Raw genomic sequence first — 16,366 nt, 5'->3', positions numbered from 1 at the left:
TTTGTTCAAAAGCTTTTTAAGCCGTTTATTCAGGAAAGTATCCCTAATTAGGAAATCATTTAAACATTTCCTAAGTTTAAGGCTGTGTTAAACTAATTGGGACAGGATGGAGAGAAACAACAGCAACGAAGATACAAGCAGGCTCTTTTCCACAGGGTTTAGCACCTGAGTAAACAGCCAGACAGCCTGCATCTGGTGCATCCTCCCTGCATCTGGTGCATCCCCTCCTGAGATGGAAGGAGCACGAACAGCCAGCGGGGTCACTGCCCTAGGAAGTACCAGGCAGGCAGAACAGAGCCTAATTCCTGTTATCCCCCATGTCAGCTTTAAATCAACACAGCTCCAACTGACTTCAGCCACGGCATTTTATGTTTCCAAACGTGATAGGGGAAGGAAAGCCATCCTGTTTCACCAGAACAGCAGCTGCACATGTTGGCTTCTATATTATTGTGCACAGGTAAATTAGGTTTTCCTTGCAGCATCAGAAAAGCCACTTTAAATGCCCTGTGTATGGCAGAGGGGTCACTCAAGCATGTACTAGAATTCTAGGGCTGACAGGGAGCTTATAAGCCATATTACTTTATTAAACAGCATGGAGGGGGAAAAAGGGCTCTCTGTGGGATTCTGCTGTCTGAAAGAAAAGATACTTCTTGTGACCTTATGCTCCTCAAATTTCACCGGAAAGCTGTTTCACTAAGCCCTGCCTTGTCCCAGAAACAGAACAACAGGGTCTGTGACTGAGATGGCATCCCAACCTGCTAAGAAAGCAAGCAGTGCTGAGATTTATAGCTCTTCTCAGTTGCCAAAAAAAAAAAAAAAAAAAAAGAAGATAATAAATCAGTGCAATCAGCACCACCCATTTTCCAAATTCTGGCCTGAATCCTAAGAGGGGCCCAGAACATTGGCAGCATCGAACCAAGCTGTCTACCAAGTGCTCAGTAAATACTACAGTCAGCAACCATATAATAAACAATTTCTCTTCAGCCAGCCCAGCCCTCTTCCAGTGCAATTCTGCACAAAAAGCCTTTAACTACAGAACTAATGTAGCTGGGTATATATGCACAGCTTTCCTTACATGTCATTGAGAGGATGACGCAGCCCACTAGAGAGCTGTCAGAGTTTCTTAAACAGATTATATATGGCCACACAGTTTTGTTGCTAGTTTAGATTATTAAAGAATTCTAATTCAACATAGTGGAGATGCAGTAAAACACTTATTCTTTGTGTAATTGACTTTCATGGACTCTGGACAAACAATATACTGCAGTACAAGACACTGTATAAATCCGGTGTCAAAGGAAAACAACAGTAGTGCTGCAGATGAACAGAGAGTAATATCCAACTGCATGAAGGCTGCATTGCCAAATGCCCGTACAGAAGAGCGATAAAGCTACGACCAAATATACAATCCTTAATTGATCATTTCCTGGGTTTTGAGCACTTAACAGTGTATCCTTAATGTTCTCTTAATGTTCAGCTAAATGCAGCAGCCAGCTGTGTGTAGCATGGACTTCCTTCAGTGCACACTTAGTAAGCTTAAGTGAGAAAGCTTCGTCCCAGGAGTATCGTGCATCCACAGAATGCAATTGAGAAGCTGCAGCATGATTGATTTTCATGGGAACATTCAAAGCCACTTCTCACTGAAGGCAATTTCTGAGAATTGTCATCTTTCTACTATTTCAACTGTAGAGCTTTATATAAATTGATTGCAAGATTTTGTGGTTGTTGCTTTCCTTCTTGCGGGAGCCATTTTTCACTTCTCTTAACCAAAAAAAGCCTTTAAATAAACAAACAAATGACTAAGCCAAGTTGAATTCCCAACCCTTTCAGCTTTTCCAGGAAACCTTTTTTTTTGCTACACCTTCTAGCAAGGGAAGATTTTATTCTAAAAATGTCAGGTTTCATGAATAGCTTAAAAAAGGGCTATAAATAGAAATGCATGCATATTCCATGCAGTGGATAGCTATCACACCAGATAATAATGTTTTGTGTTACAACAAGTATGCACTTTCAAGGGTCAAAGGCGGAAGAAATTTGTTTCCACCCTATTGTAAATGCAGGCAGTGCATCCCACAAATATTGACCTTATGCATGACACTCTAAGAGGCTGTTTCCATGTAACGACCTCTCCTGCAGAGAAAAAGTGAGTGAAGTAATCGAGAAGAAATGGCATATTGGCAACTGGAGAGATGATGAAGGGCAGACTGCAATTTTACATGGCAACTAAGAGGATCTGTAACCTCTGAAGTGCAATTTAAACTCAAATCCACTGGGATTAGAGGAACTAAGCTCCAAGCATTCCATTAAAGAGCTGAAATTGTGTATGAAAGGCCCTTATATTATTATTCCTGGCATCTAAATAGAGATCTACAGCATTTCAGAAACAGTGACTGAGAAAACTAGAAAGAAGTTGCAAATGCATCCGTATTTTTTCCCAAGACCCATGTGCAACCCACATGGGACTTAACAATCATAAAGATGAGAACATAAGTGATTACAAGACTACACCTTACAATGCTTAAAAAGACAGCTTGCTGTTTAAGCATTGCCTTTAGGCATGGCTCATTAAAAAGACTTCAACTGTCCAAGAGTCGTTTTTCCAGCCAAGGAGCTGAATATACTGTAGCCACCCTTTAAATGCTTCTAGGACTGTAATACCTTATAACAATGCCTTCCCCCAAGTAACGTGACAAGTATTTTAGACAGGAATGCTAAGTGGTTTTTTTTTTTCCTTCTTCCTCTTTAAGGGCAAAATATTCTAAAACCTGACGATTCTAAGAAATAGATTACACATGAAAAACGTATCTACAAAGGCGAAAGGCAACATCACTTACTGAGCGCACCCTTAAGCTTCCAGCTGCCCAAATGAACAGTGAAATGCTGATATAAATAAGTTTCGTTTATTTACATTTTCAAGATTAAATGCAAGTTTGCACAAGATATCTGGGTCCACACATGTATCTGAAGCACTTCAATTTGGATTATGGAACAAACACTTGAGACAACCTCATGTCATCTGAAAGCAGGAGAATTTAAGTGCCAAAGCTGGTCCATGACCTTAAATTAGATTGCTTGTTCCTGCAGTCCAATGACAGCATAGGTCTTTCTGCTCTTTGATGGTGGTTTAACTTTACAGCCACTTGGGATTTAAAAAACAAAAAAAACAAAAAAAAAAAAAAAATCATTGTTGCATGTCTTTGTACACAAAGGCCTTGAAGCTGAACTCCCACACAGTATAAGCATAAGAAGCAGCATTTGATTATTAGGGATTTTAAAGCACAGCAGCTTTTCAGGACTGGTAAAAAAAAATTCAACAAGTTGTGGTGCTTTCAGTCTGCCAGGAGGCTGAAGGGGGGACAGAACTTACTACAATATTATTAGATTCTGCCACTCACAGCTCGCTATGAGAGACAGCTGTAATAACGCCTCTTTCATGAATGTCACATGCAAAAACATCTCTGTAGAGCATTCTACCTAAACCAACGTACCAGCAAAATCCATTATCGCTGTTTAGCTGTGTTTCTGAACACAGATTGATCTACTTGTCTCATGTAAGTACTTACACACCTTGAAGCTACCTGGGGACCTGACTATAGCTGGAGCTCTCAAGCTTTGTCTCCATCACACGGCTTGCTTGCAACAGCAGCCCGTGCATCTCCCTAATGGCTTTCTTGACTGGACAGATCAACTGACACCTACTAACTCGGCATACGTGCGTGTTATTAACTGCTTTGCTGTGCTCCCCTAACACCCCCAGAATGAACTGTACCATCACTCGCTTTCTACATGGCTCATATCCTAATCTTTTCAGCATACTGATTAACTGACTTGCAATTCCCAGAGCTTTCCAAGTTCCCTTGAACAAGAGGTTTCTGCTCCCTAGAAACAGACTGCAATTACATACTGATTTGGGGATCTAGAAGGTTCCTTTGTTTAAAAATCCAGCTGTGGCTGTACCCAGTGAAACAATTAATTCTCCAACTGAACGCAGGGGGTTTTTAAACCAGTTTTAAATGCAAGGCTATTGCCGCCTTTATTAAAAGACTACAATAGCATTTTGAAGGATAAATACAAATCAGAAGAGACTTGCATAAGTCAAAAAGGTTCATTAAGGTCCTTCCATTTTGTTTAGGCTCTTTAGAAGTATTCAATCATTACAAAATTAGTGATTCTGGCTGCGAAATGACTTGCTGAAGGTTGCGCTGCTGAATTTCAGCCCAGTCGGCATGTAAGCAGTGCGCGTGCAAACTGCAACGGCAATTTGTGCGATATGGAAGTCTGCCTGGCAGGGAACTGCAAGAACGATTAGGGATCTAAGAAGAAAATCTGTCCCAAGGAAAAGCAAGTGTGATGTAAGTAGAATAGACAGTGTGTTTATCTGGAAGCATTTTAGAAACTTGCAAACAAAATTTTTTAACAGAACTAGAGAGAAAATACAGTATCCAGATACAATGAATCAGATCTTAAAGGCGATGTTAAGGATAGAACTATTACTTAGGAGGAGGAGGAGGGTTTTATTTGTTTTTGTTAGAAGTGTTTGTGTCCAAGGGAGTTTGAGAGACCATCACTTGCACGATACGTACATGTGAATCTTCCCAGTTACCTCCAGGTGTAATGCAGAACTTGACACCACTAGCTCAAACTCATAAAGTGGTATTTCTTGATCTGTACTTTGCAGGGAATTTTTCTTTAATAAATGTTGGTAGATTCTTGGATTTGTTTCTCCCTAATGACAGTGACACAACTGCAGTGTTTCTAGATAGCTGCAAATTTGCTAGCCCATCACAGCCTGCCGGCTCCTCCTGGTGACAGAGCAGCACTGCCGGCGCTGGGCTGCAGGAACTGGGCTCGCTACAGAGACCTCATTGGAGTAGCGCTGCACAAGGTCATCGTTTGACCTTTCTTCTTCTGTTGTGGTTAAAGCCTTCTGCTTCTACCTGGATCGGTACTGTAGGCCACGGGTATCTGAAAGAACTGAAACCTATCAGAGACTAGCCACTAGCTTTTTCTTCCTCTATAACCAGTAGGTCAGCTGAACTCTGTTAAAGCAGTGTAAAGCCATGATGATACTGAAAAATGGCTGAACCCTGTCTAAAACAACACTTTGGAGGTCATTACTACTGAGGAATTACTTTGGTCCTAGACACATGGCACGAAATCTTAAAATAGTACCAGCAGAGACAAAGGTGCAGGTTTAAGTATCTATAGTAGGCTAGGGATTAAGCAAGCAATACAGAAGATGCAACTACCTGGACAATACTGGATGTTTCTCAGTATTTTTAGGAAGATTAAACTTCAATTGCAGGTAGCAGGATGAGATGTTTCTGTGCAAAGACCTGTACTTAATTTACTGAGCAATTTCAAAACTCCTTTTACTTGGACCAGGCACTCATATTTACTCGTGATACAGACTTCAACAGCCTGACAATTACCCTGAGAATGCTCCGGCCATCTCTCCAGGTTATGCGTAACTGCTCATCTGTATTTTTATCTCCAGCTGATGAACTTGTCTCAGGGTGCCAGGGAGAATGGGAATGTTCTGTATGAATTTTCACATGCAAGAAGGGAGAGGAAGGGGAAACATTTTAATTCATGCAACCTTCAGGCACTCTGGTTCTCCTAGTTTTTAACACCTGGATTTTCATCCATTTGGAGATGAGGGGGAGGAGGAAAAGGAGAAAGAGTTTGAATTCACCTTGACTTCTCTTTGGCTTTAGCTGCCAAATATGCATAGAGTCATTATCAGAAAAGAAAAATTTGTTTGTGCCTCCACTGAGACTCGAGCAATGATATGACTTGAGGGGCAAAAGCACAGTCATGATGCATCACTACCCTGGAGGCATATCTCTATGCAGCTGCTCAGCCAGAAAAGCTACTCAGATTGCTGAAGTCCTTTCAATGAGCTGAGCCCAAGGCAATATTTTAGTAGGAAACTGCCTCTTTAAAAATTAAAAGGAGTTATTTTTGCATCATTTGACTTGGATTATTTTAAATGTGTTCCATTATAGGTCACCTGCATTACCAGAAAAATAATTAATTTGCAACTGATTCTATTCAGATTAATTCCTTAAAAATACAGACAGCTTTATTGCATAATTTCTTATATAAACACAGGATAATCTGTAGTACGTCTTCAAAAAACATGAAATTGCAAGGGTTAGTTATATTCTAGTACAGACAGGTGGTATGCAACCTGCACAGATTTCCACAAGTGTTTCAACAGTGAGCAACAAAAAATGACTCCTTACTTAGTCAGGGATTATCGCCTGGCTGAAATGACACAAAATTAGCAAGAGGAAATTCTATTCATTTATTTAGTCTTGCTGTATCAAATTCAACCCACCCTTTGTGAACCAGCTGGAGAGATGACCTAAAAGCACAGTTACGTTTAACCCCAGGAGAAAGTTGCCATCTCTTGCTCATGCTGTAGTGTAAGAACTCATTGATGTTAAACCTGCTTGATTTTTTCCATTTGACCATCACTGTATTACAGCCAGCCAGTATTAGCAAGGAGATCTAGGAGTGACATGTTATAAGACATGCTGTTCCAAACTGAGAAGCTGAATGGGAAGAGGAAAGGAGCAGAACCTCATTGGTGATGGCAGAGTTGCTTCTTGCACCCACGCCTTTTCCAAAATAAGTTTGTACATTCACCCAGCATAAAAGAGAAAGCAAAAAAAGTAGTTCTTGTGCCTCTGTATCAGACCATGCTGCACAAGCCCACAGTGAGGATTTTTACATCACCATAAAAGCAAAATTTTTTTTCACTTTTTCTAATCTTACTGTGGTAAACGCTGAACCTATAAACTGAAACACGCTCAGCCAGCACCGGTGCACCACTTTCTGCTCTTTAATAAAAGTGCCTTTACCTTTTCTTGTAGGACTGTCTCTCATTTCACACAATCCTCTAAAGCAGTCCTCCTTTTATATTCCTTTTTCACATATTTGGGTGTACATGACATTACGGATACAGTCTCACCAAAAGGACATGACAACAGTAACGCTTCCTTACCTTAACAAGAAACATATCCTCTGATACACTTTAGAATCACATTTAGTTTTTTTTTTCATGCATATAGGATGGTCAGTGATCATCCTATAACCTGCTGTATGTTTTGCTTGGCAGCAGGGAAAGTGGTTAGGCTAGATAGATGTATCACTGAAAGATTCAATAAGAACACTGTAAGACTCAATGGCTATATTCTGCTGAGATTGCCAGGAAGTGTTATGACTATTGGAAAGGCAGGGAAGAATTAGTTGCAGTATTTAGGTATAAAACCTAACAGAAGTGTACCTCAAGAAAAAAAGAAAAGAAAACAGACCTTGGAGAAGAAAAAAGGGCAGGAATTGAGCACCAGAGACATAGGGGAATATATGGCTCTCATTTTGCCACAAACGTTGGTAAAGAAATCTTTTCTCTTTTTTCAACTGGAAAACTTTTTCAGTGACAGCAGCAGACTATCTTGAAGATTCTTATCTATTTTAATCAGGCTTCTTTTAGCACCTGCTGAAATCTCTCAGAGCTCAGGATTGGCTTTAACACATATGAAAAGGGCCCTGTGGCATGTATCCCTTGACAACAATCTGTTCTCCTCACCTCATAGAGTGTAATGATGCCATTTGTCTCATTTGGAGGCTTCCACTGAACATAGATCTTCTCTTCAAAAGGTCCTCCCTGGATGGATTCCAAGGGAACAGGTCCAGGAACTAGAGGGGGGGAAAAAAAAACCCCAAAAAACTATGTTAGAAGCTACCACCACCTCCAGCTGCACACACATCAGAAGGCACCAAGAGGCCATCAGACTGCAAGTTCAGAGCTGAAAATAAAAAAAATAAAAATAATATATTAAAAAAAAAAAACCCTCAAGGCACTACCGTTACCAAGGTACTATCAGTATAAAAGGCCTATTCTCAACCTTTGGTTCAAATAAGAATACCTGCATCTAACTACTAAGTGATAAATAAAACCAGAATCCATGAAAATATGAAGCTAATTTCAGCACGTACTTATTCCAGTACAGCATAACAGCAGCAGGGAATTTAATTTGTCCTTCTCCGCCCACACAACAGCAAAGCTCTATCCACCTAAACAGCCAGATTGCACCTTGGCATAAAGATGCTACTGGGCTGCACACCTTTATCCATAGGAAAGATTGATTTCCTTAGTAAAGTAACAATGTAAGATTTATATTTCATTATGGCTACAAGGCCAGCTAAAATATCCACCTACTCAAGCAAAATTTTAATGCTGTGGAAGATAACTAACCAAATGCACTCCCAAGCCTGTCTGATAAAAACCCCGTTCATTTTTCTGAAAGATCTGCCATCCTCTTATGTCCCCCCATATGATATACTGGACTGCAAGAGCCACTTTCAGCTGAGAGAAACTCAGGACAGCAACTCCTTACAGCTCTGGCAGAGGAAGAATGCTTCTTTTTTAACACATTAGACAGAATGGAGGCTTGTAGTCTATGAGAGTCCTCGGTCTGAAATCGCTCAGATGGGATAATGACACTTTAAAGCTTTCCATCAGTACTTCCGAAAAACAGTTCTTTTGTATCAAGAACGGAAGAGTTAGCACCAAATGAATTTAGCTTCTGAGACATATATATATGCTACGTCCAGAAGACCAGCATTAAGAATAAGATACACTCTGGAAAGGAAGACATTATACTTCTTTTTGGGACAGTGATGTGAAGGCACAAGAAAAAACAACAAATGCCAGGATTACATTTGCCCATATGACAAAGGAAGCTGCTCTGCGGGTCCTGGGTAGTTCAGAACATGACTTCTATAGAATTAAACCTACTGCTGTTCAGTAACTGTTCACACTGGCGTTTGTCATTTCCAAGCACTTCAGGGAGCCCTGCCCTTTTAAGAACATGGCTGTGAAATGGAAATCATTTACACCTACAAATTTTACTTGCATAACACACGCACTGTCCAGAGAAGCCATTTATAAGTACCATGGGACAGAGGGTTATGTTGTTATTTACCACTTGAAAATGTTAGTCTTCCCCCCAAAAACAAGCAAGCAAGAAAACCCGACATAACTTACCATCTTCCTCAGTCTGCACAACCAACTCCTCACTTTCCATTTTGCCCTCCGGGTTAGAGAGGGCTAACCTCAGCCTGATGGTCATGAAGGGCCGAAGACCTCGCAAGGTGTAGTGGGAAGAAGTTTGGATGAGTTCCTCTGCCTCAAATTTTTGCTGGTTAAACACGTACTGGTACTGGACTGTGAGATTGTAGCTGTGGCAGCGGGTCACCGCATAACCAAAGGGCTCCCACTGCAGCGTCAGCTGCCGGGAGCGAATATCAACAACTTCTACGTTTTGTGGTCCATGGACCGGATCTGTGAAGCAAGCAAAGAAAAAAAAAAATTTGACATGAAAAGAAGTCCATCATCCATTAATATGCTTCCTTCCATATTGCCAGAGTATCCAAGTACTTGACAGTCTGAATGTTCTTGTCTTTACAACGTAAAAGTGATAGGGAAGTTAATGTCAGCTCCACAAATGTATTCTGGCTCCTGATTTTTCCCCGAAAACTCCTTGTCATAGGGCCCTGAACAGCGGTCATGCTCCTGATTCCTGTGAAACTTCACTGAATCCAACAACGGCGGCATGATTCCCATCAGTTAAGTAGTGTGAAAGTCACACTTTCTTCATTCTTACTCAAAAAAAAAATAGTTGATGGTCTCCTTGAAGTGCCTAAATACCTTGGTGAGTCCTGCCTCAAGTGATGCAAATAAACAGCAAACGGCTGCCAGAGTCGGGATGAACTCAAGTCTCTCAGCTTTCAATTTAGCTACATAGCCCCTACACTCTCCTGCCGACCCTAAACTCACTCTGCTCAGAGACCAAAGCACAAGAGTGTAAGAATCAAGATTAAGAGCCTGACTATCAGACTTCCAACATCCCGCTGCTAGTGCCCCCTCAATTTTTTTAACTCTTGAATGTTTTGGCAATGGGGCGTATAAGCAGATCATGCCACTCCTTGAGAAAGTTTTCTGAGTCATCCCAACCTTGTGCCAATAAAACTTTTATTTCAGATCATATCAATGCCTTGGCCTCACCAAAGTTTCATTGCTCTTTATTATTCTTTCTACAGTATCTGACTGAGGTACAGTTTGAATATTCATGTGTAGGAATCATTTTCACCTGCTGTTCCTTAATTTATTTTTAACAGCATAACTCAAATGCTCTGACTACAGACTCTGCCCTTTATATAAAATATAAATGGATGCACTGCTAGACACACAGGTATAAAGAATGAAGGATGAGTGAGTAAAATCAGTGTTTGAGATATGTCAGATGGTAATAATACTACACATGTCATAGTTTGTTTATCTGACATTTCTTTAACTTGTGTAGCTCGTTTGTTTTTTTGCTCAATATATATCTAAGCAAAGTAATTAGAAAATGCATAATTTCACATAGAGTTTCTTGATTTATAGCACAATTTAGTGTTTCGCCCACTTCTCACGTTCTCTCACGATTTCAACCTATGAAAGGAACAGAACATTTTCATGGAAACAAAAAAAGTCACAAGGACTCCCAAATACTAGTTAGACTTCTCTGAAAGATAATTAAAGAGGAGAAAAAGCCTTCTAGTAATTCTTGAAAGTAAAGCATGCACCAGCCATACTGACTTCAATCTACTAATGCATAAGCAGAAAATACACTATAACAACCAGCATATTCCGTATTGCTTCTAAAAAAACCTTAGTGACTGGCAATGGGAAAATAGCTACTTCTGAAATGAACACTATTCTGAATCTTTATATAGATACACACATGCAGACACTTTTGAAATAGGATGGATAGTAAAGGACCAGGGGTCTAAAGCTAGCAACTGGTTTAGGATTCCATATGAGTCATGTCATTCCCTTAGCATCCAGAAAACACTCTTAAATGAGATTCTTTAGTGCAGTGTGTGTCAAAAAAAAAAAAAAATTAGAAATTAGAATGTTTGTATGCATAAATATACACATATATACTTAGCATTCGGTGATGATAATTCCTTTACTATAAACCCATGAAAACATTTCTGTAGATGAATTGCATAGATAAATAAGGTGAACAAAAGAATGGTTCTGTGAAATCTTTCAGGCTCTGAAACTGTAAAGGTAAGCACAAGCCTTGCTCCAAGATGCATCGAAAGGAAAGAAAACCAAAAGCAGATGCTTGTCCTTCTGAACTCTCCACTACACCAAGTAATAAACTCCAGACCCCAATCCAGAATGCGGCTGAGACACGGCAAAAACATTTCATGCCAAGACAACGATGCAGCTGAAGACAGCAATTAAACTCCATCTTAATGCTATACTGTTTTGTTTTGTTTTTTTTTTTTAAATTACAGTTATTTTAAGTCAGTCATGTTATGGAATGAATGAGTAATTAGAGGGTGTTTGGTTTATTGATGTCAGATGTGCTGGCTTTATCAGCGGGTAAGGAACAACTCCGATTCAGCATCATCTCACCAAGTCATATGTCCAAAACCTGGACTATGGAAGATTACCTGCATTTTTTAGCTTGCTTTCTCATCTTGTTCACATTTGCCCTTTCCCTTCTTACCGAAAACAGTTAAGTGTTGGAAGCTGCCTTATATCAACGAGTTTCTAATTCTACTCAAAATTTTACTGTAAATGCTCTAAGATACATCCTGAAGCCTTTCTTTAGTTTTTCGACGCAATCTTTTCAATAGAGTAACTGGCCTATTAACCACAGATGACTTTGAGTTACAAAGTGAGAAGCTAAAATCCAGATTCCAACCATAGTCCAGACCCCACTGCACAATCACAGAACATACTGCATTCTCCCAAGGCTGATAATCCTAAAATGTGAGATTTTTCAGTGAAGAAACGAGATCCTGTAGTTCGTAGCGAAAGCAGGAAGGGGATGCAGGTTTCGAAATACCTATAGCCTCAGGAGTCTCTGACAGCAGGTGCAGAGACTTGACATCTAATGGCCTTCTAGATGTTTGACCAAAGGGGAAATAAATAAGTAAAAACTATTTAAACTATGTTCAGAGAGGAAGAAACCAAACTGGAATTAAATCAACAAATAGAAGCTGGACCTGGAAATTCCCTTTATATTCTCTCTGGCTCCCTTCTCTTAGTTTCAATCTCCTTTTTCTGAAAGCTGAGACTATGTAATTTTGAAAATATTTTCCTGTTGCCACACTGATTTCCTCTGCAGCATAAGCCATTGCAACTCATTTTCAAAGATGAGATATTGTACTATTGTTTTTAAAGGACGGTAGTCCTATTACCTTCTCCACTTACTTCCTTCCACATTTTAGCTTTAAGTATACAATCTCAAAAGCTCTGTAGTACCTATCCCTGTGACTCTATTGTCTAACATCACCCGTTTTTCATTACGTTGTAATGACTTATTTTCTCCCCAAAGAAACAAGAAAACTAAAAATGTTTATAATTGATCTACAGTCCTCTAGTAGTGGTGAATATTTGAAACTGGACAAACTGCTCCATTTTTGTATTCTTGGAATTATAGCTGCCAAATAACGCAAGAAAAAACCCTGAAAATTATTAACTTTGCACTTGGCTAGTGTAAGAAAAGCTGCTAATATGTATCTCAACTTCAGCGGTACAAAAATACCTACCAAAGCAGGACAGAAACAGACTGGCCTAACTTGAATACTTAGAGATCATATATAAAAAGATATTAGTGTAACCTGCATAAACCAAAGTAAAATATTCTATGTGTCCTGAGACCTTGGAAAAACCAAAGGAAATTCTTAAGAGGCAGGAGCAGTGAAACAGCTGCCACCAATCTATTAAATCCAGCCTTGAACCCATGCAAAGAAAATTGCAGTCTCTGGGATTTCACTGTGCAAATGCTGTATTTTTATTTCAGCCTCGTTGAACTATTAATTACATTTTGGAAGTTCACATCAAAAGCAAGGACCGAACAGTATTTTTTAATACCGCATCTCCCACTGGTGCTTCGATACCTGTCATTACTCTGGTAGGCTGCTGCAAACACTCAGCAGGCCAGGAACCTTTCTGAAGCACTTGTGACGTACAAGTGGCCCGAACGGAAACAAACTCTCCCAGTGATCCTTCAGCTGTGCTCTCAGTCCTCAGTCCACATAAGCAGACATTTTTGACCCAACAGTGACCTGCAACGTTCAGAGATTGCATTTTCTGCTATCACAATTTTACAGGAAAGTTGACTTTTATGGCTGGTTTTGCTCTTTCCTTATTGAGTGTTACAGACCTCATTTTGTTCACTATAGTCCTCTTGCTCAAGGTGAGGTGTAGAAAGGCAAAGGCTGATTTAGATTATTAATAACAATTGTCTCTGCTTTATACCCCTCCATCAAGAGAAGAACAGAGAGGAGAGGACGCAATGGTGAAATACTGGGGTTTGAACATGAAACTCAAGTTGAGCAGAGAAGTTAAATAGAGACAATCAGCTGCTGCCCCCAGGTTAACGACCTGCTGCAGGAGCTTAATTGCAAGAAATTGTTGCTGTCAGTAAAGACATGACATTGAGCGGAAGACGTCCGTACTTGTCTGAGGCCCCGTGCCCGTGTCTCCTGACCCTATGGAGAGCAGGAGGCAGAGTTTATTAGCAGTGCAGGTGTCCACTGATTAAATTCTGTTTCCCAGCAGTAGGTTACAGAGACCGAGAATGCACACGGGGCAGAAAAATGAGCGTGACAGGTGCAGCAGCTTTCCGAGAGTCCTGAACTGATGCCTCCTGTTACAGAAAGAGAAGAAAAACAGGGGAGAGTCTGATTCCTGCCTTCCCCTCAACACACCCACACCTGAGCCATCAGCCAGTCGCTCCAACCACAGCAGGCCAGCCAACGTCTGGGCACCCCAGTGAGGTCCCCATCCCTTCCTCCTAGGCAGACTGGGAGAAGGCGAGGAGATGGGCACATTGGTAGTTGATAATAAGACCAAAACTTGTGTCCTCCCAACTACCAGCATGGTACGACCTCTCTCTGTAGCCCAGAAAAATATTTAAATTCATTTTAATTTACAAAATATGAATTTGATAGTATCACAGGATGGTTGAGAACTTCATAGAATATTTCACTCCCGTAATAAATTGAGACAGTGGCCACTTTTCATGCAACAGCAACAAAACTCCTAACGACGGTGAATCAGCAGGCTGATTCCTTTGTGTTTTTCAAAGACATTTGAAATGTCTTTGTTCTACAGATGGAAAACCAAACAGTAAAGTAATTTGTCTGACAATGACTTTACTCCAGATATTAGATTAGAACTGAAGCCTTCTCTATCTCGCCTTTATTCCCTATTCCTCCTCTTCCTCCCTAAATTTCCACAGGATGAAACAAGTCTAGGGGAACATACCTACTATCAAAAAACATAGCAAGATAAACAGAGCAAAATCATTCAAGTGGTTTGCCTTAAAAGCACAATTCAAGTGTGTGTGATGGTTCAGGATAAAACAACTCTACAGCGCGTGCTGTTCATCTCTTCAAAGAGATTCTGACACATGAGTTGTTCTATAAACACCTTCCATATCAACGTCCCATACGTGGCCATTTCAGAATGACGGACAACTCTGTCCATCCCTGAAGTGCAGCATGTCTTTCTGTGACAGAGTTCCTTTGCTGAGCGTCACAACTCACACAGCTGCTGCCCATCATATTTCAATGCCTTCCGAGCCTGAATGTGGTATAAATGCCTTTTCAGACATGACAGATAAAAACACTGATTAAACAGAGTTCACTAGTCTTTCAATACTTTAAAAGTGTTTTGGCTTTGCCCTTTTCTGCAGAAAGAACATCTCCCTAATATTTGGATCTAATTTTTTTTTTTTTTTTAAAACCAGTTCGTATATCATCACTGGTCCAAAGACAGTGTGGACAAAGCCAAAAGCAGGCAATTATACAGAAAGGGATGTTCTGAGAGAAGACGTGCAACAGAAAAAAGAGAAAAAAGGAGTGAGACTGATACAATAAAATCACCACAGAACAAACAACCTGTTTGTTGATATACCTACAATCAACTAAACCGCAAGTCATACACAAAGAAATAGGTGTCATTACGGCTGATGAACTAAAATAGGCTATTTTATGGCATTCTCTGAGCAGTGAAGAAGGAGGAGCCCTGCCACACAGATGAATCTATTATAAAAGAAAGATGAAATAAGTTAGATAATGGAGTATATGTGCTTAAATAAGCCAGGGACTGAGCTCTCTCAACAGTTAACATGATCATTTTACTTCAGTTCACAGCACATTTTCTTCATTTTGTGATTGATCTGGTTTTGTTTCAGTTGCAAATTTTACTTTGAATTCTGCACTGAAAGAAACCCAAGATTTCAAAAAAAAGGGAAAATATTTAATACAATTACAAACCCATTAAACATCCTCTGATCTCATAGGTCACCCTTGTTAAACAAAAACAAAAAAAGAAGAAAGAAAAAGTCAACTCAAATGCCTTTAAACTGAGCCCAGATCTAGCTGCTCTTTGAGAAAGTTGGCAGACCTTTCAAATTTGTTACAAAATGTGCCTGTCACAGACTAGAAGTCCACATGCTGGCATGTGCCCAAGGTCGCACGAAAAGCGAGGCCCGCCGAGGAGCAGGACCACGACCCTACGGCTCAGGCTGCTACCAACCCCTGCCGCAGCACTGCCTACCTGCGCTTGCTCTAGCTTACATCCAGAGCGGAGCTGCCAAGTCTTCACTTGTAAACAACTTCAAGATAATTAAGCACTGCTTTTTAAAAAAGGTTTATTAGCATCTGTTTAAGTGGATTTTTTTTTTCATTATATTTGAAATGGTAAAATGAAAGCTTTCTTCCTCTTGTACCTAAAACTATTGTTCCCTTACAAACTTAAAAATAATAATTTAAAACAACAATAAAGGGTAATTACTGGTTTTATCAAAAAACATCTATCATAGATACACATAGCAGTGGTATTCCATGGCTGGGAACAAAACGTACATTATTGAGCATTTTGATGATTAAATACAAAAGCATAATTAAATATGCTAATGAAAGTGAGATTACAAAGCAGGTAAACCACTTGGTTTTTGTCAAACAAAAAAAATGTGTTTCTTACAAATTTATTTTATTATATATAGATGAAATATTTATTTTAACTATTTTACTATCGCGCATGTGCATTTATTTTTATTACCTCTTCCTCTGTGTACTTCTGCTATTATCTTCAAATGGAATAAGTGGAAGAGATTAGAATAACATATAAGCTAGTTCCTGACAAAACATAAATTATCTCCATAAAAATAAATAAGGTAATCAAAATAGTAGGTAAAAGAGAGGCTTCCTCTACACAGTCACAGGTCTGTTGAATTATTCCGAGCAGCAGACAGAAAAGCATTGCTCTGCAGGTAGG

At 39.8% G+C, this 16,366-nt stretch overlaps 1 protein-coding gene across 1 annotated transcript in view; it reads right to left on the bottom strand.

The window, feature by feature from the left end:
• The window catches only part of LOC104073505 (receptor-type tyrosine-protein phosphatase T), a 150,955-nt gene extending 141,327 nt beyond the window's left edge, over positions 1-9,628 (bottom strand). The window contains exons 1-3 of the mRNA XM_009573313.1: positions 9,517-9,628; positions 9,059-9,355; positions 7,598-7,707 (exon numbers count right to left, since the gene is read on the bottom strand). Of these exons, the coding sequence (XP_009571608.1) occupies positions 7,598-7,707; positions 9,059-9,355; positions 9,517-9,628 (519 nt within the window). The remainder of the gene's footprint in view (positions 1-7,597; positions 7,708-9,058; positions 9,356-9,516) is intronic.
• Positions 9,629-16,366: the final 6,738 nt, after the last annotated feature.

Source organism: Fulmarus glacialis, unplaced genomic scaffold (genome assembly GCF_000690835.1).
Source record: "Fulmarus glacialis isolate BGI_N327 unplaced genomic scaffold, ASM69083v1 scaffold3752, whole genome shotgun sequence".
In the NCBI taxonomy this organism is placed as follows: Eukaryota; Metazoa; Chordata; class Aves; order Procellariiformes; family Procellariidae; genus Fulmarus; species Fulmarus glacialis.
The sequence above is the reverse complement of the archived record's forward strand: the minus strand, read 5'-3'. Positions and strand labels throughout refer to the sequence as shown.